Source organism: Ictidomys tridecemlineatus, chromosome 2 (assembly GCF_052094955.1).
Source record: "Ictidomys tridecemlineatus isolate mIctTri1 chromosome 2, mIctTri1.hap1, whole genome shotgun sequence".
NCBI classification, from domain to species: Eukaryota; Metazoa; Chordata; class Mammalia; order Rodentia; family Sciuridae; genus Ictidomys; species Ictidomys tridecemlineatus.
The window spans coordinates 91,897,547-91,920,336 of record NC_135478.1 but is presented as its reverse complement, the minus strand read 5'-3'; the positions used below and the strand labels follow the sequence as shown (position 1 = coordinate 91,920,336).

Here is a 22,790-nt window from a genome sequence, read left to right as displayed (position 1 = left end):
GGAGGCTCGGCTCCCAGTAGCCGCACATCCCACAATACACCGCTAAGGAGCCCGACCCGAGCGCTCACCCTCCTCCTCTTCCTCCTCCTCCTCCTCTTCCTCCTCCCCTCTCCTTCCTCGCCGCTTCCCCAGGCACTCTCCCGGTGGCGGCAGCTGCGCCGCCAAAGCCCCGGGCCCCAGCGGCCCCCCACCCCTCACTCGCGCGCTCCCACACTGCCTCCCCCCTCCCGGGGGGAAGGCCTTTTAATTTATTTATTCTGCTGGGACTGAGGTGGGGGGCTTGGCTGGCGGGGGAGGGGGGTCTCCCTTGGCTCTACCTCCCGCGGCTGGGGCTACTCTCCGAGCCGCGGCCGCCACGGCGTGCGCGTCGGGCCTCCCAAACTGTTTCCAAACTGCCAAGACTGGAGGTGGGCGCGTGGGGACTCGGGGAGAAAAGATGAGTTTTGGGGGAGGCGATTGTGTGTTTAGACGCTGGGAGCCGTGGGGGGAGGCAGACGTCGACCTAAGACGAGTTGCAATCGAGGTATCTCCGCTCCGGCTTCCTCTTCTGCCCGGCGACCCCCTCCCCCCGGAGCTGAGCTGGGGAAGGGAAACCAGGATTTTAACCACATTAGCATTCACATTCCTGGGAGGATGCAGCCCTCGTCTGGACCTGAGTGATAGAAGCTATTTTCTCTGTTTTTATTTTTGGAGGGGAGCGCCCTGTAATTGTCCTGAACACATGCTTCTACCCCCACATCCCCGGCTCCAGCCACCAACGAAAGAGAGTCCCCCTTTTTTGCATTTATCTTTTCCTTCCCCTTTCTTTATTAAAGGTCCGGGAGTGGTGGTGACCAATCAGAGCGCGGCTTCCATTTTGTGAGTTCAACTCGGAGGCTCCCGGGCTTCGCGAGGACGCGTTTGCAGCCCCCTCTGCCTCTCCTCTCGGGCGGCTCAGGCGAACGAACCGTCTCGTTGGGGCTTCGTGGTCGTGTATTTCATATTGGGGCTCTTTTCGGGGTTTGTAATTTGGCCGTGGGTAGGTAATTGGCTGGAGCAGGGCGGCAGGGCGCGGCAGCCAATCAGCGCGTGGCTTCTATAGGGCTTGAGTTATTAGACGCTGATCTCAAAACATCCTTCATCAGACACCAAGGAGAGGCCAACAGATGAGGGGAGCCATTTTTCTGCAATGGAATTAAATGGCCAAGTGGGTTTTTCCTTTGTTGCAAGTGGGGAATGTTTTTCCTTTGACTCCACCATCCAGTTCAGGACGCCTGAATGTGTTGTTTAACATTTGTCAACAGGCTAAAGGACTCACTATTGGAAGAATGAAGAAGACCTTTTAAAAAGATCTGGATTTTTCCTTATGACTTGGAATCCATCTTTGTCTTGTATAACTAGGTCATAGCACACCATTAATGTCAGCAGTTAACAGTTTTGAATTCCAAAAAACCTAAGTAAATGACATATTTAATTTTTTTCCTCTTTTTTTTCTTGGGTGGGTGGGGGGAGCTTGGAGCTGTCTTAATCTGTATTCTCTTTGAACAATAAATTTTTAAATATAGTTTCCTCTATTAAACACTTATACCTGGCCATCTTATTAACTCCTTCTCTCTTTTTAACAAGGTAATGTTTTAAATGTATAGTTTTAGGATTAGCGAAATGGCAGCAACAACAAAAAATTGTGAGCAGTTGTTACTCTTTTAAGTTTTTAAAAACCTTTTACATTGTAAGTACCCAATCCATTCTGTCCTTACGCAGTGCAGTTTTCATGTAAATGTTGGCTGAGATGTCCTTTAATTTTGCGAACCTTCATCTGCATGTATGTCTTTGTCTCTCTTGTCTAATATAAGCCAGTTAAAATGCTTTTAGACGATTTTGCTTTATAAAGCTAAGGTTTTTAGCTCAAGCTTTTAAAAATGTTTACAGCAATAAATGCTAGTCAGCTTCCTTCCCAGTAACGTGTACACTTTCTTTGAAAATCGATCTATTTGAAGAAAAACAGCTCGTTTTTCTCTTCTTGGGGGTGGGGGAATAGGGAGAGAAAGGAAGACCTTCTCTTTGTGTGGAAAGACTAAAGCGGTCACAGGAAACTAGATTAAAACTGGAAAACAAGTCCTAGCTGGTTCGAGCCAAACACCAACGTTAACTCGGTGGTATTTTCTATGGTGGTTGGGATGGCTGTTGCGCTTTTGCCTTTTGTTTGACTGTGTGTTTTCGCCTTTTGTCTCTTAATGACGATCACACCATTGCTATATCCAGAGCAGTAAACAGTCCTCTGCGAAGCCGACTTTTTGCCAACCCAACTCTGGAAAATGCAGACGTGGAAGGAAGCAGAAAATGCCATGAGAGTATAACTTACAAAAAGGTAACAACAACAAAAAAGACAATACCATAAACCCAAATTTTCCCAACTAATCAATCAAAAAAGTGTTTTTTATAATAATGTCTCCAAAACCACCTCCCAGCTTCTTCTTCTAGACTCCATGGCATCTGGCTGAGCGGGTAAGTAAAAAAAAAAAAAAAAAAAGTGCCTTTTGCCCCTTCGAGGAAATCCTTTATCGAGCAGGCCAAGGGCTGCAAGTGTTTGGGAGCTGAGGGGAGAAGGAGGTTTCTGGAGCTTTGTGTTTGGCAGCCAGAGCGGAGTGCAGGGACGAGGGGGGTTCTTAAGACCCCTTTGCCTCTTGGGCCCCAGAGGCCAGAAGAGGGTCTCCCCAGCGACGCTCGGGCATCCGTAGAGCCGCCTGTGCTCGTCCCCCGGGCTCTCCCAGGGTCGAGCCTTGGTGGGGAGAAGACATCGAAGTGCTTTGGAGACAGGGTCTCAAAAAACGAGGAAACCTCCCCGCCCGGTCGAGGGGCTCCTTCTCTCTTGATTGTGGGGGTTTTTCACCCCGAAGCCGGCTTTCCGGGGCTCCGGGGCGCGCCTGTGCTTCCCAGGCGAGCAAGGACAAAAGGCCGGCGTCCATGTTGGCACCATGACGCAGCATCTCTCCCGCCTGCAGCCCCGCGCTGCCTGTCCTCCCGGCCGCGCTCGCTCCTCCCTCCCAAACACGAGTTTTATTTTCAGGTTTCGAACAGCAGAGCCGCGGGCTGGGCTGGGCCGGGCTGCGGCTGGGGCTGCGGGCGGGCCGGCTCGGCCCGGCAGGGCTGCGCTGGCTAATGGCGGCCGCTCTTCTCTTCCTTCCTCCCCCTGCTTCCTAGCTCGTTGGGCGCCTGGAGCGGGTGGCGGGCCCAAGGCCCGCTCCGACCCGAGATCCTGCAGGGCATCGCGCCGGGGACGCGGGCCCCGCACGTCTGGCCCGTTTTGGGGGCCGCGGGCCTCGGGGGCGTCGCGCGCGGCGGCTCCCGCGCTCGACTTCTCAGGGCGCGGCGGCCAGGCGGGCGCCATTTCGTGCGCTGCCTGCGGCTCGGGCGGTGGCGGCCTCCGAGCGCCAGGCTGGAGGAGGGGAGGGAAGGTCTGGCGAGCCGCCGCCCGCGTTCCAGGCCGCCGGGGGCGGGGACCCGACTCTCCGCAGCGGCCCGGGACTTGGAGGCCCACGCGGGCACGAGGCGGCCTAGCTACCTGGCCGGCTGCCGCGGCCCTTCCTCCCTCGCGCGCGGGAGCCAGTAGCAAAGGGCCACGGAGCCGGCGCGTGGCCCAGCCCTGACCCCTGGCCACCCCCCCCGCCGCCCACCCGGGCCTTGGCGTCGGGGCCCTGCCTCGCAGTCGCCCTTTGATAGCCGAACCAGAGGGGCGGGTCTCCCCCTTTTGTCCCCACAAGGGACATCAAGGCCTTCGCAGTGGCCGCGGACTCCCCATTTGGCCGCCCTGGGCACACCCCTCCGACCCAGCTCTCCTGCCAGGAGGTGGGGGTTGGGGCCTGGGAAAGCCGAGTGGGCCTCCCCGGGATCCCCCCAGCGCCTGGGGGGTAAAGCCTCAGATCTTGGCCTTCCTGGGGGAGGGGATGCCGACTGGGCGGGCCTTTGGAAATGTAGATGAGTTGCCTCCAGCAGCTCGGCGCCGGGGCTGAACCTAGGTGACTCAGCCACCCCCACCCCCCATCTATTCCTGGGTGAGGGCCGCCTTGGCAGCTGGGAAGGGGGGGTAGCATTTGTGAGGTTCTCTTTCCGCCTTGAAGACCCTGTCGGTTTGCATTTGGCCAGTCAGTTAATTCTCTGACACGCGTTGGGGATTGCCATAACAGGCCCTCGAAATTCTTCTCCCCAGGTTCTTGACCGGAGAAGGGGCCATGTCTTGGTACCCCCGCAGAGTGGACAATCCTTTCTTCTGGACAGCAGGAGCAGGCCTAGTGTGACTGACAGTCCTCCCACTGAGGTAGGTGAGAACCCTTTCCCAGGCTGTGAGGGCGATTTGGGGGCTTTGGCCTGACGCCCGGGCGGGTTGGGATCCCCAAACCCGCTGGGCTGGTTCTGCGGCCCCTCCCCCACACAGATGCGGCGACTGTGTGTGAAATGGGCGGCCTGCTGGGTCTATCCAGCCCCGCCTGTCAGCTTCTGTTGTCAGGCATTTGGGGCGTGCAACTCTGCTGAATTTAGCAGCTAACTAGAGGCTGCACTTGCAAGTATTCCCCAGTTGTGTGTTTGTGGTGGGGGTAGGGCCTTGGATGCCTCTTGCTTTTGAGACGTCCTGGCCGCAGCCCCCTCTTCCGGCCTTCAATATGAGCCAGCTCTGATGTCTGGTTGCTAGTGAGATGAAGAAGAGACAGGCATGAGATCTGGGCCAGCTTTCCCGGAGGTTTCCGTGACTCTTCCTGCCCTTTCCAGGGTATCCTCCTTGCTCCCCAATGGGCAGGCATGTATAACCTGATTTCTAGTGTGAAACCTCAATGGCTGTTTACCAGCTGTGACCTTGCATGAGTTACAGGGTCTCTGAGTCCCTTTTTTTCCTCCACAAAAGTGGGGCTAGATTACGGCTTCTCAAACTTTCAAAGGTGCCAGAATCCCGCAGGAGACTCATTAAAAACAACTGTCCCCGGTCTTTGGATTTCTGGTTCAGGTGGAGTGCGAGAACTTGCACTTCTAACAAGTTCTCAGCCAACATGTTTTGAGATCCTCTGTGCTAGGCAGCACCTGGGGTGTTGAGGTGCCTGGCAGGTAGCAGTTGTTCAGTGGGTGCAGCTATATTCTAATACCAGCTGACCTTGGTTGTCAGCCCTCCTAACCGTCCTGGAAGCACCATGGCTGGAGATGGTGTGCTCCCTGATCTCTGACCCCTGATTTAGACTGTGATGACCTAACCGATTGGGTCCAGGTGCCTCTGCTCTTGGCTCCTGGCTTCCAAATTGAAGCAGCCCTGCCCTTCCCCCACCCCTGTGTGACGTCTATACTGACTTGGGGGATCCTATGAACTTAGTTGTAGGCATTTTGGTACTTAATCAAGGGAGGCTCTAAGACAGCCGTAGGTTGGAATCTGCATGGTGCGGGTGACCTTGGGCAAGCATCTCCCCTGTGAAATGATGGTAATGATGCATGCTGGAAAGGCCAGTGGGAGGATTAAGTGCGATTAAGGGGGCCGTCCTCCCCAGCCAGCTTCACAATATTCAGCCTCCATTGTGATCTGGGTTGTTGCTGGGAGTGGCTGCCGCGTGGGGGTTGGGCTGCCTCCAGAGCTCCTCCCCTGCCAGCCCACCTTTTAAAGCACGCAGGGACGCCTCCAGGCAGAGTGAAAAATGTTTTCCTTAGGAAGGCTGCCTGCTAGTCTCTGGTAGAGCCGGGCTGCTGGTAGAAGCCTCTGATAGGATCATGATTTGGAGTCACCCACCAATGACCCAAAGAAAAGTGACTTACTTGCCTAGGGTCAGGAGGCCACTACTGGCTCAGCCAGGATGGGGTTCCAGGTGTCTTGACTCTCAGCCCAGTGCTTGGGCCCATGGCACCCTGTCGCCCCAGCTGTCTGGGTTATTTTGGGCTCCCTCTGGTGCCAGCTGTCTGCTTGGCATCACTGCACAAGAGCTGTCTGGTTGGAAGAAGCCAGCACGGTGCTGTTGGCTTCTCCTGGTGAGGGTCAGCTGGGTCTCCAGTCCCAGATGAGCTGCCCTTGATCCCTCTCCTTTGCTGGAAGTGGGGCTGTACCCCACTGATCCCATTCTAAATTTTTGTTAAAGAGACCAGGCTGTACCCCATGGTCCTGCCCCCCAGCCCTAGTGAAGGAAGAGACTGAAAGTGCTTTGACGAAATTGCTGTAGTTCCCATTGATGCCCATACCTTAGTCACTTAAATGATAACCTCACTGAATTCCCTTGACTCACTGGGGTCTTTACCTCCCCCTGATTCAGATGCCTAAATGATTGATTTATGTCTTCCCCTCCCAGCTGGCCTAACAGCCAGTCCTTCCACTCCTGTCCTTGGACCCTCACGAAGCAAGAAGGTGCTAAACTATAGTCTGGATGTGATTCTTGGAAGGTAGAGATGGCTCAGAGCAATGTGGAAGGATTGTGCCTCTCCCTGCTTCTGACTTTCCAGTACCTCCCTCTTCTTTCTTTGTCCCCACCTCCCTTCTCCTGGGACATGGAGGGGCGGGGCAGCCTGTCCTCCTGTCATTCTCCTGGTTCTAAGAGAGGTGCTCCACCCACAGTCACCCAGTGAGCTAGGGGCGGGCCTGCTCCAAGCAAGCAGAGAGAAAGCCACGCCAGCGGAAGGGTTTCCGGGACTGGGAGGAGGCTGGACTAACCTTACTACTGAGAGGCTAGTGTCCCACCTCTTCCGGTGCTGAATATGACCTTTTAGACCCTCACCGTAGAGACCGATGACATGTAGATTCCTGGACTGGGGAGAGTGACATCCCACCATATAGGATCTCTTGACCCCAATGCTTTCTCCAGCCAACTTGTGACTACCTTTCAGTTCCTGCCTATGTGAACTGGAAGGAGGAAGTTAGAAGGTAACCTTCTGAGTTCTTTCTAAATTTTTGTTAGAGAGGGAATCTCACTTCATTGCCCAGGCTGGCCTCAAACTCCTGGGCTTAAGTGAGCCTCTGCCTCAGCCTCCCAAGTAGCTGGGACCATAGGCACATGCCACCTTGGCTTATGAGGGGAGCATTTTGTACTCCAGAGGTGACCTACCCATCCTCCACCTGCCCTCTAATGCTTATAGGCTGCTGAGGCCTAGAGGGAGTCCTTTAGCCAGGTGGATAGACAGCCTGCTTCTCCCAGGTATCCTGGCTTAGCCACCTGGCTTCTCTGGGCCCTCCGGAAGTAGCTTAAAGCTCCTGTCTTTGGGCTGGGGGTGCTGGGATCTTTATCTTCCATTGTTATTTAATCATTGGGTGGTTAAATAATTTATGGTGCCTCAACACCCAGGGAAGTGGGTGCCCCATCCTAACTTGGACTGGCTGGACTTTGCCCTGAAAGATCAAAGTGGATCAGCACCCTCCACACCCCTGCTCCGTTTCCCTGTTGGCTTCTCTATGGCAGAGGCCTCCTTGTGGCTACAAAGGCCACCTGGTATCTCCTTGGGCCTTCTGTGTCCCCCAGCTCTTGCAGCAAGAATCAGCTTAAAGATTTTTTCTTTCCCTCCTAAAACTCTCCAGGAATTCCTGGTGAGCGGGAGATTGACTTGGGTCTGGGTCCTCAGAACATCTCTTGTAGGTGAGGGAGCAGACCTCTTGGGTGGGTGTGCCCAGCTGCAGCTGGCTTAGCCTGGCAGGCCTCCTCTTAGGAAGTTCTGAGCAGCTGGCTAGGCTCCTGGGTATTTTTAGCTACATATCCAGCCCCACCATTACCATGAGTCCTGGGTCCAAATCAAACACGCTCCAGGCTGGATGGGGCTCTGCCAGCCTTCTGACCAGGCAGGGGTGGGTGGGTAGGCAGTCTCAGGCCAGTGGCAGCTGTTCTCCCTGGGCCCAGGCAGGAGAATGCTGGTATTTGCTCCTTTCCTCCCTTGCATTTTGTGCAGGCTTGCTCTGTTGCAGAGATCATAGCCACATTTCTAGGACGAAGAGTGGATGAAGGATGAAGATACTGAGGTCTGAGGATGTTGAGAAATGTCAGCAGCCCTCTATGGTGTGTATTGTTAACCAGGTGTTATGAGCCTGAGTTCTCTCTTCCTGTCCCTATCTTTCCCTGAGCTTCAGGGTGCTGGGTGCAGCTGGAGGGGAGAAGCCAGGGGCCCCTGCAAAGGTAAGTGGTTCTCACCCCTACTCCCCAAACTCACTTTTCATAGCACAGTTACTCCATCCTTGGTTGGCCCCCTCTTTCCCTGCCAACCTTAGGGTGCCACTGAGAGACTGGCACCAGATCCAGCCCTGCCTTGCCAGCAAGCTGGCTCCTTCCTGGTCACCCTGGGAAAACTCAGGCCTAGATGTGGTTGGACTCCTCCCTTGTGAAGGAGCCTCCTTCCAACATCCCCCTTGAGCCTGGCAGTCAGGCCCTGCAGCATTGAACCCCCATTACTTGTCCATGTGGTTTGGGTACTAACCCTTGAAAATGGTTCACCTGTGGCCCACTCCAAAGCCTCACCATGTCCTGGTTGTCTCACTCTCTGGCCACTGCAGAATCTGAGGCTTTCCTAGTTACAGTGCATTTGCCCAGGCAGAGTATCTAGCCTGCCATCCAGCACTGCCCAGCTTAGTTCAAATGCCAACCACCTCAGCTTTCCCTGGGACTTGACTGTGCTCTCTAAATTGCTCACATCTCCCAAACCCCATCAGAAACTGCTTCCCCAAGACTGAGCTCTTATGAGGCAGGAACCCAATTGCCTCTCAATAAACATGTTGCAAAAAAAGGAACGGATGAGTCTCTGTAAATTTGTCTTGTGGGTCCTTGACACAGAAGATGGTCCTCTGCCTGGTGACTGGCTAGAAGTCTTCCACCTAACACCCTGGGCGGATGCTGGCGCCGCCCTCCCTGGCTCTGGCTGTTGTCTTGGTTTCCACCAGTAGTTGCTGCTGCCCCCTGGTGGCCAGAACTTGCCTAGCACCTGCTGGAACTGAGCTAGCACTTAGGAGCTACTAGGTTGGCAATTTACCTTTTACCTCCACAAAGTGAAATTTACTTGACCTTCCCTGAGAACTTGAATATTAGGAGTCTTGGAGGCATGGTCAAGGGCAAGAACATCCTGATTTATGCCAGCTCCTCCTCGAAGAAATCATGTAATTTGCCATACACATCCCCCATGATGATACCAGGTTCTCTTAGACACCAGCTTTACCTACCCCAGCAGGGAGGATCACGTCATTCGACCATGCTTTGTTACTACTGAGGATAGTCATCTCCCTCCAGTCCTTGCTTGAGTAGGGGACAGTCAGCCCACAGTAACACAGGGAAGGGATGGCCATGAGTGGTCTCAGCCAGCTAGCCTGATAGTACCTGCATTGTAGTAAGCTCTCAAACCAACAGTGGTTTTGGTCAGGGGATAGGAGGAGTCCTGGGGTGATGGATGTAAGGCTACTGGGCAGAACACTTAATAACGTTTCTTGGTGAGACATTCATCCAAGTAGGTCTCCCTTGGCTTGCCCCTTCCCCCACGATGTCTGGCTGGTTTCACGCCTCTGGCCCCTGCAGGAAGGAAGCTATTGGCCACATGTTTGGGTACTAACCCTCGAAAGCCTTTCACCTGCGGCCCACTCCAAAGCCTGGTCCCGACAGAGGGCGCCACGCTTCCTCCCTGCAGAACTAGGGAAGTGGGGGGACGTAGGTAACTGTCATTCCTCACCGCTAGCCAGCAAGCGCACCAAGGTCCCCTGAGGGTCAGGGCCAGCCTAGGTGAGCAGACACGATTCCTGTGCCATAGCTTCCCGGCACCACCGTAGCTACATTTTATAGGGTAACAGGCCAGGGGCTGATTTCAACCATGCTACATAGCCAGAGATGGGGGGTTTCCCCAGAGCTTGAAACTCTCGGGCTCCTAGAACCCGGCTGCTAGGGGTACAATCCTCCAATCAATAAGTTCCTGTCCGAGGGGGCGGCCGAGATGGCCAATCAGAGGGTCCTCGCCAGAAAGGCGGAGCCTGCCAATCAGGGGTGCGGGTAGTGGAGCGGCGGAAACGATCCAGCCTTGACGCGCTGGGATGGGAGTGGGAACTGCGCTTACGAGCCAGCACCCCGTTTCTCAGCTGCCTCAGTTTCCCTGGGAATTTGAAGTGACCTAGGGCCGGGACCCTGGTAGAAAGGAAACAAGCCGGAGGTGGGCTCGGGAGGCTGCCTGGTGGAGGTGGTGCTGGCTCGGGGGCGGGGCCTCCTTAGCCCCGCCCCTGCATCGACCGCTTAGCCGGCTTCGCCGGGCGCACAGCCTCCAGTGCAGCTGGCTCCGGGCTATGGACACCCCCGGGGCCCCAGCCCCGTCCGCGGCTCCGCGCCCGGGCAAGAAGGAGCTGAAGATCGTAATCGTGGGTGACGGCGGCTGTGGTAAGACGTCGCTGCTCATGGTGTACAGCCAGGGCTCCTTTCCCGAGGTGAGGCCCGCCGGTGGGTGGGAGGGGCTTGGGACCACTGGGGGTGAGGGACATCCTCAGACCGCGCCTAAGCCTCGACTCGGAGGTCCCGAGGTCCTGAGCCTTTAGAGGCGGCTGCCACTCCGGGTAATCCCATGGGAATTCCAGAGCCCAGGGAACTGCGGAGCACTGAGCTGGATGGGGTGAGATTGGTAGGCAGTGGGGGTTCAGCCGGACCCTGGGCCCCCGCCGCACCCCCTAAAGACCACCCCTGCTCTTCCTCCTACAGCAGTACGCCCCGTCAGTGTTTGAGAAGTACACGGCCAGCGTGACAGTGGGCAACAAGGAGGTGACCCTGAACCTCTACGACACGGCCGGTAAGTGCCCCAAAGAGCACAGTTTGCTCTCCAGGGGTTTCCCCGCTGGGGCATCCCGGTCTGGCAGCCTCTGCCCAGCCTTGCTGCTCCATCAGACCAGGAGGCAGTACAGGTCTGCTAGCTTCGAGGCCGAAACCACCAACCGAACCGTCCCACCTGTAAATGGAGGAGATTGGATGAGGTGAACTCCTGGGCCACCCTCCCATGTCTGTGCTGAGAGCCCCCCTCCCCCCTGCCTGGCTTGTTTCTCTCCTGTGGTTCTAGAAAACGTGGGCAGCGCTTCTGCCTTCCGTGGTTCCAGGATTTCATGCGTTACTTGTGGTCTCTGAAGATTCTGTGGGCTGCGGATTTGAGTCCCCAGGGAGTCTCTGAGCTGCCTTTCTGAATCCTGTGATTCTAGGATACTCAGCTCCCCATCCAAGCTGGGTACTGGCATGCTGTGGCTGGCAGTTCTGTGTCTGTGTCCCTTGCTTCTGGGATTCCATGGACTGCAGTCCCTGCTTCTGGAAATCTGTAGCTATAGTTGACTTTGTGCTTTCCTGGTTTGTCTGGAGGAAAAACCAGACAGCTTAAGAAAATGAACTGAGGAAGAAAGAGGAGACCTCTAGGAAACATAGGCCCCAAATGAGGCTCTAACACCTGCAGCTCCTCACAGGGGGGTTTATGGTTTTCTGGCCAGAGGCATGAGAATTGAATTGGGGGGATGGGAGAAACACCGTGGGAAGACCCTGCTCACTTCTGAGTGACCTCAACGTTGGAGAGCAAAGGTTGGGATTCCCAGGTGGAACCTCACCCAGTTCTGTGACTCAGTCATCATTGACTTGGGTGGAACTGTGTCACCAAGTGTCCCTTCCCCTGCCTAACAAGCTTTGTGCATGTGAGGTGAAGTCTTTGACCCTCCTAAATGAAGCCTTAATCTAGACATTCCCCTTGGACAAAGGCTGTCCCTGGCCCAGACCTCTCCTCTATTCCTGCCATGAGCAGGCTTTGCTTGTAGGAGTGACCCACCCTTACAGTAGCCTCTGAAGATCCCTGCTTTTGGATGAGGGCCCTGCAGGGCTGCCTGCAGAGAAGAGCGGTGCCTCCAGGCCTAGGTGAGCTGGGAAAGCCAAAGGAACTCCCAAGGCAGGTTCCAGAGGGCAGTACAAATATGTCTGGGACACTTTTATTTTCACATTTCTTGTTCAGGAGTCAGGGATGGGCAGGGCTTTATGAGTGGAGTGCTGCGGGGAGGGGGAAAGAGCTTGCTTTCAACCTGAGGCTCTGGGAGAGGAGAGGGGAGTTTGCTCTCTCCTCCTCCCTCTGCCAGGCCTCTCCTGTTAGATACCAGAGTTTTCTGTTCAGGGCAACCTCCCCCATCAGACCAGAAACAGAGATCACTTCTGGTTCCTGGCTTCACCCAGAGAAAGATGCTCAAAGAACACCTCGGAGTAGATTGTCATGTGAAGGTTCCAGAAAGTTGCTACTTGGTGGAAGAGTTTGTAATAAGAGGCCCTTCCGGAGGGATGGAGGGAGTGTCTGTTAACTGTCATTAGAAGCTTGTGAGTGCTGTGCAGTGATGGTGCTGTCCACAGCTCCCTGCCACCTGTTTTGGAGTTAAACCGGGCTCCTCTGGCTGGGTATCATTGGGAACATCCAGTTTTCTCATCTGCCATCAGGGCTAAAATGGTTATGAGAATTAAATCAGAATAATATGATGTGTGGCACTTCACATAGCAGCTGGCTCTGAGGAAGGTACATGTTGTCACTGGGATTTAATTAAATCCTGTCATTCAAGGCCCAGGACCCAGCCCAAGCCTGTGCTTTAGGATCCAGGGCCCAAGAGCTCTATGCTGGCCCCCAGGCCTGGCTGTATGGGGGACAGCCATCTTCCTGGCAAGACTCTTCCAAGCTGCAGAAAAGCAGTGCTGGGGTTTGTGCCCTCCATGAATGTGTGTGTGTGTGTGTGTGTTGGGGGGCGGGTATCAGGGAGGTGTCCTCATAGTCAGCACAGTAGATCAAGGAGGGATTCTCAGTGGGGAAGGAATCTAGCTGCTCCCTGTGACCGGGGAAGCCCTGCTGGTGGGAGGAAACTCCCTGGTTGGTAAGCAGTGCGGGGATGAGCCTGGGTCATTCCTCCTATGTATCAAGTGCTTGTCGTAGAGGCAACTCAGGAAATGACTGTGGAATGAATGAATAATACATCTGAATGTTGGCGGCCATTCAGCTCTGCTGTGGGGAGGGAGGATGGATACTGGGAGAACTGGGCAGAAAAGGCTGGCCAGGTGATCATCGCGAGGAAGGAGGAGGCTAAGGAGGGGAGGGGAATGGATGAAGTAGAGATGAGTCTAGTAAATGTTGTAGAAAGTTCCAGAATGATGGGTTAGCCCTGGTGAGGGAGAGGGGCATCTTCCCCATCAGTGGTGACCAGAGCTATGGGAATTGAGTGGCCCCAGGGTGGCTGAATTTCTCAACACACCCGACCAAGTGACAGCTGTGGGCGGTGCCAGGACCTTGCCCACAGTGCCCGCATGCAAGGCCAGTCTGGCTGCCTGTCTCCATCCTGCGGAAGCAGTTACAGACACCCAGTGGTCTGACAGAGCACCCTCTGCTCAGAGGTGGAGAGAGGGTGGGGCCCAGAGCACCCATTGCTCTAGTAGCCTGGCCCCACCCTGACATCCTCAGAGGCAGGAAGCTGTGGTGAGGCCTGAAGGTTCCTGCGCAGGATGGCAAGGCGAGGAGGGGGCTGCGACACCAACTAGAGACTGCACTCTTGGGCCTGGGGATGGGATCCAGGGTGAAAGGGGCACAGAGTGGGTGGAGAGCCTGAGATGGGAACAATAGGAAAAGAGGGGAGCAAAGGAGCTGCTAAGACAAGGAATCAGAGGTGAGGGTGCTGTGGAGCCCTGGAGCCAGCCAAAGCTGGGGACCAGTCAGAACATGGTTCTGGCTGAGGATCCGGGCTGCCCCAGCTACTCCCCTCCCTAGGGAGGAAATGCAGGTGGGAGGGCCCCAGCACAGCTAGTTGGAGTGGGTTCCTCCTCTTGCAGCTTCCCCTTCTCAGGCCGCCTACACCCCTCCCCTGTCCAATGCCCTGGACAGATCTGGGAACCACCTGCTCTGTGCATGTCCTCCAGCAGATTTGGGGACAACCACTGTAGCACAGTGACACTCTTTCTCTCCTCAACCCAGCTTTGGGCATTAGGGACTCCTGTCCCAGAAAGAGGGTTGCAGAGGCAGAGCTCCATCCCTTGCAGGAAATACCCCCAGGTTGGGTGAAAACCTCACTTCCGCCCTGCCCCACACTGACTGTAGGAAGAATGGGAGGCTTCAAGGGAGCTTGGGCCCAGAGACCTTTCCTCATGAGAAATAAATACATCCTTTTGCACAGGACACTGGGATGTTTTTAACCTCCAAGCCCATCATGGAGGCTAGGTGGCAGCTCTACATGGCTGAGCAAGTGACTTGGCCCCTGTAAGCCTTGGCATCGTTGTGGGCAAAATGGGGAAGGGCAGTGGTATCACCTCATGTTTGGGAAGTCCCCTAATGCTATGGGTCTAAAGATTCCTGGGCTGGAACTCCACCCAGGCTCGTAACTTCCCTTGGAAGTTTCTATTTCCGTAGGAACCATCACAGCAGTCCCTCACCTCTGCCTGGCCTTGCATGGCATGCAGGCCTTTTACTTCCCAACTCAGGGCAGTATCACCCCCTTTCTCAGATAAAGAAATGAGGCCCAGGAAAGGAGGGTGCCGAGGTCCTGGGATGTGCATCTCAGTGCAGGCTGGACATGCAGTCCACCCCTCCCAGGGAGGCAGGGGTCAGCAGTGCATAGAAGTGCCTCGTTTACAGCCCTAGGTCTTCTGAGGGGCTCAGAGTAAATCCTAGGGAGAGCTAAACTGGTGAATTTAGGCCAGGAAGACACTCTGGAGGAGGTGCTAGGGTCTGGGCTGGCTGCTTGTCTCCTCCCAGAGTCCCTCTTTCTTGAGGTGACTGTGTCTGCAGCCACGTTTCCTCACCTGGTCAGGGCTGGAGTGTGTGGGTTGACACATGTTCCGTACCTTCTGGGGTGGGTTGAGACAAAGGCACCTGTATAGTCCTCTATCATTTATAAAGCTTACCATTAGCTGGGTGACTTTGGCAAGTCACTTCACTCTTTGTGCTTCAGTTTCTCTATTTGTAAAATGGGACAACGGTAGTGTCTATCTTGTAGGGTTGTGAGAAAGGCTGAGTTCATTCAGGGAAAGGGCTTTGGATGGGATAAGTGTTCATGATGACTACTGTAGTTATTAACCACCCTTAAGATTGCTGTCATTGAAGCATACCTGCTTTTCACATGGCCATTTTGCAGGTGAGGAAACTGAGAGCCAGGAGTTAATTCCTAGTGGGGAAGGTTGCCAGGGAGAGCTAGTGCTCTGAGTGGCCTGCAGGCAGCTGACCTGGGCCCTGGGGACTGAGCTGGTGCTCCAGTTCACAGGATGTCTGCCTTTGACCCTGACAGAGGCTGCCTCAGCCTTAACAGGAAGAGCTTTCCGTGCCTGGCTTACCCCCTGGGCCGCTGCTGGAATTAGCACAGGCCAGGAAGCCAGATGCCCTTGTGAGTAGGCGCTGGAGGGCGTGTGGGGGCACAGCTCCCCCTTCGTTCCTGAAGTCACCAAACATTTATTGAGCTTACCTGTGTTCCAAGGAATGCCACAGTGAACAGTGCAGAGACAGCCTCCATGCTCAGGAGCAGACAAACAGAAAAGAGAAAAGTACTGGCACATTAGGTAACCATTTGTGCTGTGAAGCAAAATAAAGCTTCTGTCACAGGCCAGACTGCCAAGGAGGCTGCTGTTTCAGGGCAGTCAGCAAAGGTCTCCTGGAGGAGCCAGGAAAGAAAGGGGGAAGCAGGCCAGGCTGCTACCTGTTGGAAGAGCCTTCTGGAAGAGGGGCCAGCCAGAGCGGTACCTGTGTAGGGGGCAGGCTGGGTGCGATTGTTCTCAGCCCTCGTGGTGAGACTTCCTCCTTCAGTCCCCTGCAGCCTGGCTGCTGCCCTCAACATCTCCACTGAGACCACTCCTTCTGTCACCGCAGCCTGTAATTGCTAAACACAGTGGGCACATCTCAGCCCTCATGTCTGTTGCCTTTGCCAAGAGCTGAACAACTTGAACACAGTAGTTAGCCAGTATTTCCTCGATGCCTCTGGGTGCCAGGAATTATTTTTAAAGACAGACATGGTCCCTGCCCTCGTGTACGCACAGTCTACAGGGAGACGGTAAACAAGTCAGTTTCTAAGGACGGCGGTGGGAGTGTGCCCACAGAAGCCATCAGGAACCTGGTAAGAGACAACCTTGAAAAGCAGGCTGAGGGGCTGGGGATGTGGCTCAAGCGGTAGCGCGCTCGCCTGGCACGCGTGCGGCCCGGGTTCGATCCCCAGCACCACATACCAACAAAGATGTTGTGTCCGCCAAGAACTAAAAAATAAATATTAAAAAAAAAAAAAAAGAAAAGCAGGCTGAAGGAAGTCCAGTCAGAGCAGGTGGTGTTCAAGCCCAGGGTGAGTCTGCCCTGGAGAAAAGGGGAGGAGAGAATGTAGGGGAGATGGCCAGAGTGTCCTGGGCCCCATATTATAATGGCTGGTTCCCTGATGCAGAATTTCTGGAACCCACTATTAACATCTTAGAGGCCCAGAATGTTTTTGTTTTGTACTGGGGATTAGACCCAGTACAAAAGAGACCATTGAGCTACACCCCCAACCCTTTTTAATTTTTATTTTGAGGTAAGGTCTCGCTAAATTTTCTAGGCTGACCTGGAATCTGCAGTCCTCCTACCTTAGCCTCCATAGTTAAATGGCATGCACCACCGTACCCAGCTCCAGAGCCTGATTTTACATAATACAAAACCAGAAAGCATTCATTTGTATCAGCAGAAGGAATATTCAACTTGGAATTTCACAAACTGGGGTTGACTCTGGGCTCAGTCACAGATTCAGGGAGTTTGGGCACAACCCTTCTGTATCTTTCTAAGAAATGGGAAGATAGTCCTCCTTCTGAATCCATGACCACCCACAGATTCCTAAATTCACTGATGCTCTAGTCTCTGGTATAAAACAGGGAAGTATTTGCATATAACCTATGCCCAACCTCCATGACTTTAAATAATCTCTAAATTACTTATAATACCTCATATGATGTCAGTGCCTTGTAAATAGCTGTTATTGCTTAGGGAATAATGACAAGAAAAAAAATCTGTAAACATTCAATACAGATGCAATTTTTTTTTCCTAGTTTCTAACTGAGGTTGTTTCTGTGGATACGGGACCTGACATTGTGGAGGGCTGACTATATTCATCGTTTTCCTATCATATGCAGTTGTAGTATAAGGATTTCTTTATCACTTATAGACAGAAGCACTCTAGAAGCTAGGGGACATATAAGGTATTTTATGAAAGTAGAAGTCGAAAGTAGGCAGGAAACCTAAAAAAGGAAATAATATAGTCTGAATGTATGCCAAAAACATGCAATGAAGAAAAGTGGGCGGGAGGGGGGAATGAGGAAAGAACATTCCAGGCATTGGGGACAGTGAGCACAAAGGCTCTGAGGCACAAGGGCTTGGTGGGCTTGAGTAATGGAGCTGGTAGCCTGGAGTGAACTGCAGTGAGCAAGCAGGTATAGAGGGAGACCAAGTTGGTGGACCACTGGGAGATGTTTAGATCTTGTACAAAGGACAGTAGGGAGCCATTGGAGGTGTTTCTGTTGTGGAGAGGTGAGCAGAATCTAATTGGTGCTTCAAGATCACTCCAACAGCGAGTTGGAGAATGGATTCATCAAGGGCTACAGGAGACCAGGGAAGAGATGGTGGTGGGGAAAAGAGGGGCGAGGCGGGGTGGGTTTCAGAACCAGCCGTCCAAAGGACTTTCTACAGTGGTGGGGGTGCTCTATACCTGTGCTACCCATTGCTGTAGCCATTGTCCCCATGTGGCAGTCAGTTACTTGGAATGTAGCTAGTGCAACTGAGGAACTGAATTCTTAAATGCTAATTTGAGTCTAAATAGCCAGATGGAGCAGGCCATTGATTGCCCTCCAGGACAGCACAGGCCTAGAAAGACATGGACAGAGGTTAGGAGAGGGAACAGTTTGGGGACACATGTGGAACAGCATGCTGGAGGTATGTCTCACAGGTAATCTCCAGCCTCCAGGTGGGGAGGGGTGATGGGTCTGAGCCTTCACCCCTTTCCCAGGGTTAGGGGAACTTTGGTTGAAGGACCCCGGGGACAATCCTGGCCTAATCATTGTCATAGCTGTGGCTTTTTGTCCACACTCTCATGACCCCCATGCACTGGGTGCGTTGGCTGGGGTCAGTCCCATGAAGCGGGTTTTATTAAGACGTCTCTTCCAGGTGGGGAAACAGGCTCCCATGGGTGTCCAAAGTCAAGGTCACATAGAAAGTGAGAGGCAACTGGGATTTGAACTCCTGTCTGGTCTGTCTCTAGTGCCCGTGACCTTCTGACCTTCAGCTCTGTGGTGCAGTGGAACTGGCTGAGGGCCTTCAGGGTCCATGGATGGAGGGGGAGCCAGAAGAAAGAGTGACTGGGGGGACATGGCCTGGCTGTGCTCCACGCAGAGGCCACTTGTCCTAAGAGGACTTCGGCAGGGAAGGAGCAGAGGGCAGACTAGTGTCATTAAGGCACTCCTACCTGCAGGGTGGGGTGATTCCTGGGCCTCCATGTCCTTGTTCAGTGGAAGGACATCACAGAGCCTTTCTGCAGAGGTGGCTGTGGGGGTTGCTCATGAGGCTTGAACTTCTCACTGTGGAAGTTTTAGAAGAATACCAAGGCATTGGGACTAAGGAAGATGTCCAATCCTGGCTAGGTCCTGGACTAGGAAAAAAATAAAGGACATCATTGGTGAATGGGCAAACTCTAACATGGCCTGGGGATTGGATCAGAGTCCAGGGTCTGCGTGGCTTCCTGGGTTTGACATTGCAGTGTGGCATGTAAGAGAAGCCCCTGTTCTTAGGAAATCATTTCTCAGCTGTAAAGGGGTAAAGACTAGAATATCTGCAATTAGCTCTCACTGGTTCTGAGACAAAAGGTGTTTATATATATAAAAAGCAAGTGGGGTAAAACGTAAACACTGAATCTGAGTAAGGAGTGCTTTACACTCTTTGTTGCAATTTTTCTGTAAGTTGAAACTGTCAATATAAAAAGTTACCCCCCAAACTTTTAAGTAAAAGCCTAAGAATCCAGCCACGTGGAAGCCCAGCTTCTGGGTTCTGATCCCACTGTGGTCAGGGAGTGTGGGCACGAGGATTGTTCCCTGTTCCCAGGTGGGCCTGATGTACAGCTGAGATGATGGAGGCTGCAGGGCCAAGAAGGGCTGCTTGCTTTTTCCAGCAATTCCCCACCTCCTGGCATCTGTGAGCATGGGCAGGAGGAATCCAGCCAATCATGGCAGAACCAAGGAGACTAGAGGCCGAAGCCCACACAAGCTCTGGGCCTTGAGGACCCTCCTGGGCCCCCATGGGTCTGAATCTTAGTGGTGGGGGCCCCAGAGTTCAAGCATTTACCCCGAGCATCAGGCAGGGGAAGTGCACTCAAGGTCTGCAGAGTTACTAGCAGTTTTTCCAACACTTAACCTGCCATCACCTGGCTCTGAGCAGTGCATGGGCTTGTTTTCATATAATCTACTGCCCATTCTATAGAAAACTGAGGCCCAGAGGGCACTCCCACTCCACTCATGGAAGCCTAGACAAGGGGGCTCCAGCAGACAGAGATATGTGCCTATCTGATGCCACCTTCTGGTTTCAGGGCAGGAAGACTACGACAGGCTGCGGCCCCTTTCCTACCAGAACACCCACCTTGTGCTCATCTGCTATGATGTCATGAACCCCACCAGCTATGACAATGTTCTCATCAAGGTGAGGTCCCCAGCCTGCCTTTGGGGTTAGGGGCCATGGAATCAGGACAGCCCCTGATACTCTGCCTCCTCCTTCCACAGTGGTTCCCTGAGGTCACACATTTCTGCCGAGGGACCCCCATGGTGCTCATCGGCTGCAAGACAGACCTGAGAAAGGATAAGGAGCAGCTGCGGAAGCTCCGGGCGGCCCAGCTGGAGCCCATCACCTACACACAGGTGGGCCAGGACCTCAACCCCACCCACAGCCATAGGCCAAGGTCTCTCCAGTGCTGCCTGCCTCAGCCCTTTCCAAGGAGGTCAGGGTGCCAGCAAGAGACTTCTGAAAACACCCCCTCCATGGCACATAACCATGGCAGAAAGACCTCCAGATTTTTGAGCTCTGTAACTGGGGTGCCTCAGTGGCCTTTCTGGGAGCTGAAGCAAGCAGGATTCTAAGAATAATTTTAAAGCTGATAGCTTATGGATCTGAGCACTTGACATTACTTCCCTCATTTGATTCTTACGTTTCTGAGACGGGTCCTAATAACCTCCCTCAGTTCACAGGGGAGAAACTGAGGCCCAGGGAGGTTCAACAACTTGCCCATGGTTTCAGGTTTCAGGTTCAGCAACCTGAAAGTGGAGTCAGGATCCAGCCCCAGTCACTGAGGACCAAGAGTCTGCCCTATCAACTCCATCCTGCCTTGTACCCAGGGCGTCCAGGAGTGCAGTCCTCATTTGAAATTGGGTGTCCTCTGGAGCCTCTGAGAGTCACAGCAAACCCAAGCTTTGCAGTTTTAGGGCTGAGGCATGTGAAAATAGTTAGAATAAAAGGAACACAAAAAGAATTTAATAAAGAAACTTTAATAAAAGGAATAAGCTTAATAATGACTAATTTATTTTTAAAATAATTTGTTTTGTTTGTTTTTAACTCAAAAAACTCAGTGGCTTAAATTGTGCTGTCAGAGAAGAGAAGGGAGACAGGTGTCTAGGAGGAAGTAGTCTCTGTCTTGGAGCCACCCACTTTCCTCACGGGCTGGGAAACACCGCCCCAGCCCCAGTTCTTAGCATTCAGCCCGCTCTCCCTGGAGCTGGAGAGAGGCTGGGGTGGAGGCCAACACAGGGCTTCTACCAGAGAGCCCTAAAGTCCATCCACACACACTGGTGAGGACTGGTCCTAGGATGGAGAAGGGACAGGAGTCCCAGCCAAGGCCTCTACCTCTGAAGAGTCCCCAGAGCCAGCCCCCAGCCTGTGAATCTCTAACAAGGTATCAGGAGGCCCCAGGCTCCTCATCTAATAATGCCTCCTCCCCCACTCAGGGCCTGAGTGCTTGCGAGCAGATCCGAGCTGCGCGCTACCTGGAGTGTTCTGCCAAGTTCCGAGAGAATGTGGAAGATGTCTTTCGAGAAGCCGCCAAGGTGGCCCTCAGTGCTCTGAAGAAAGCACAGCGGCGGAAACAACGCCATGTATGCCTGCTGCTGTGATACGGGCACAGGCCTCAAGACAGGACTAACAGGGTCAGGGACCCAAGCCTAGACCACTCCTAGGATTCTGCCCTGTCCCTAGCCCTGCAGCACCTGGGATCTCAGGCTGCACTCTTAGAACATTCTGGAACTCTCTCCTTTCTGTGAACTTACCTTTGGGTTCACAGAGAGTGTAGCAGTGATTGAGGGAGCCGGATACATGTCCTTCTACCCTGGAACCAGCTTTTGTTCCCAAGACTCAGGAGGGCCCTATCATGGTCTCCCCCTTGTGTATCCCCCTTTGCACACCCAATTCATGCTTAAAACGTAGGACTTCATGTGAGTACATGGGGATTTGGCACCACTCCACACGGTGCCCCTCAAACTTGCTGCTTCCATGTCACCCTCCTCCCTGGCCTCCCAAGATAGGTATGGCTGCATCCTCCAGCCTCTTCCTTCTTTCCCCCAGACCTTCGGGGCCACCACAGGGCCAGGGCCTATCAGGAGAACACAGGCAACAGCCCTGGAAGTGAGGCTGGCACTAGACCCTCCCTCTTCCTCTGTCCCACACAGCGGAACTCGGCCTTTAGATTGGGCACCATCATGTGTGCCCAGGGGGGGAAAAAGTGATCTCTCAAAAGGTCAGATGCCCTGGGTCACCCCCCTGACCCCTATTCCAGGTCTTACCTCTGGACCCTACTCACACCCCACCAGGGACTCGGGGTGGAAAGTGCCTGGGGAGACCTCTGTTCTCTCCTGAGATTGTCTCCCATCTTCAGGGGCCCAAGAGGGGGCCATTTAAATAGGCTTTCCACATGCCCCTCACAGCCTGCTTGTATCAGGATGTGGAGCTCAGAACTGCCCATCCTGGTCTCCTTCGAGGACTGACATCAAAACCCCGTCCACGCAGGCCCATAGCCTGCCTGTGTCCCTGCCAGCCAGCTGCCTATACCCTGAACCTTTCAGAAGGTCTGCGATTGGGCGTCCAGGACTTTTTAAACAAGTGCCCAGTGGCTCTAATGCCTGAGACAGCTGTGTGGTTGTGAGTGAACCTAAGAGTCAGTGTTGCCTGAGATGGTACCATGATTTTGGCCGGCATCTGTTCTCCCTAGTGCTGCCTGCCTCAGTCCCTTCCAGGGAAGTCAGGGTGCCAGTGAAAGAGACTTCTGAAAACCACCCCACCAGGTTCCCCAAGGCCCTGCTGTCCCCTGGGGAGTCATCCAAGGACCTCTCGTTCTCAAAGAATCCAAGGCCTTATGGACAAATGATGGTTTAGGGTGGAGGTCGGCAAACTATGGCTGCAGGCCACATCTGGCTACCACCTATTTTCGTAAATAAAGTTTTATTGGCATCACCAAACCCACTTTTGTATGCACTGGCTCCTTTTACTCTACAACTTCAGACTAGTCGCCAGAGAGGCCACGTAAAACATTTATTATCTGGCCTTTGATAAGAGTTTTCTAACTCCCAGCTGGGCAAACTTGGGTGCCTACAAAGGGCTGAACAGAGATCCAAACAAGGGGAGTAGGGCAGGGGTAAAGGGAACGGCGGGACTGCCAAACCAGAGAGCCAGTGCCTGATCTCACCTTGTGGGAATGCTGTTGGATCTTTTCTTTTGTGTGTGTGTGTGTGGGGGGTACTGGGGATTGATCTCAGGGGCTTTCTACCACTGAGCTACATCCCCAGCCCTTTTCTTTTTTCCCTTGGTACCAGGGATTGAACTCAGGGGCACTCAACCACTGAGCCACA

General features: G+C 53.8%; 1 protein-coding gene across 5 annotated transcripts; it reads left to right on the top strand.

Moving 5' to 3' along the window:
- Window positions 1-47: 47 nt before the first annotated feature.
- Rhof (ras homolog family member F, filopodia associated) lies at window positions 48-22,400 on the top strand. 5 transcript variants are annotated; one of them, XM_078039240.1, is made up of 7 exons: window positions 48-407; window positions 816-2,347; window positions 4,187-10,369; window positions 10,638-10,725; window positions 19,493-19,602; window positions 19,683-19,817; window positions 20,898-22,400. In XM_078039240.1, exons 3-7 carry the CDS (start codon window positions 10,232-10,234, stop codon window positions 21,060-21,062), a joined length of 636 nt encoding a protein of 211 aa, XP_077895366.1. In that variant the 5' UTR covers window positions 48-407; window positions 816-2,347; window positions 4,187-10,231; the 3' UTR covers window positions 21,063-22,400. The 5 variants fall into 5 exon arrangements, with proteins under 5 accessions (XP_077895366.1, XP_021584983.1, XP_021584981.1 ...); XM_021729308.3 differs by having other exon boundaries at window positions 48-1,186; window positions 2,242-2,347; XM_021729306.3 differs by having other exon boundaries at window positions 48-1,186; window positions 1,284-2,347.
- The last annotated feature ends 390 nt before the right edge of the window (window positions 22,401-22,790 follow it).

Bases quoted from the DNA above. Each gene is read 5' to 3' on its own strand.
- Rhof (XM_078039240.1), top strand. From the start codon at position 10,232: ATGGACACCCCCGGGGCCCCAGCCCCGTCCGCGGCTCCGCGCCCGGGC. The intron at 10,726-19,492 runs GTAAGTGCCCCA...TTCTGGTTTCAG, and splicing joins GAACCTCTACGACACGGCCG to GGCAGGAAGACTACGACAGG. The intron at 19,818-20,897 runs GTGGGCCAGGAC...TCCCCCACTCAG, and splicing joins AGCCCATCACCTACACACAG to GGCCTGAGTGCTTGCGAGCA.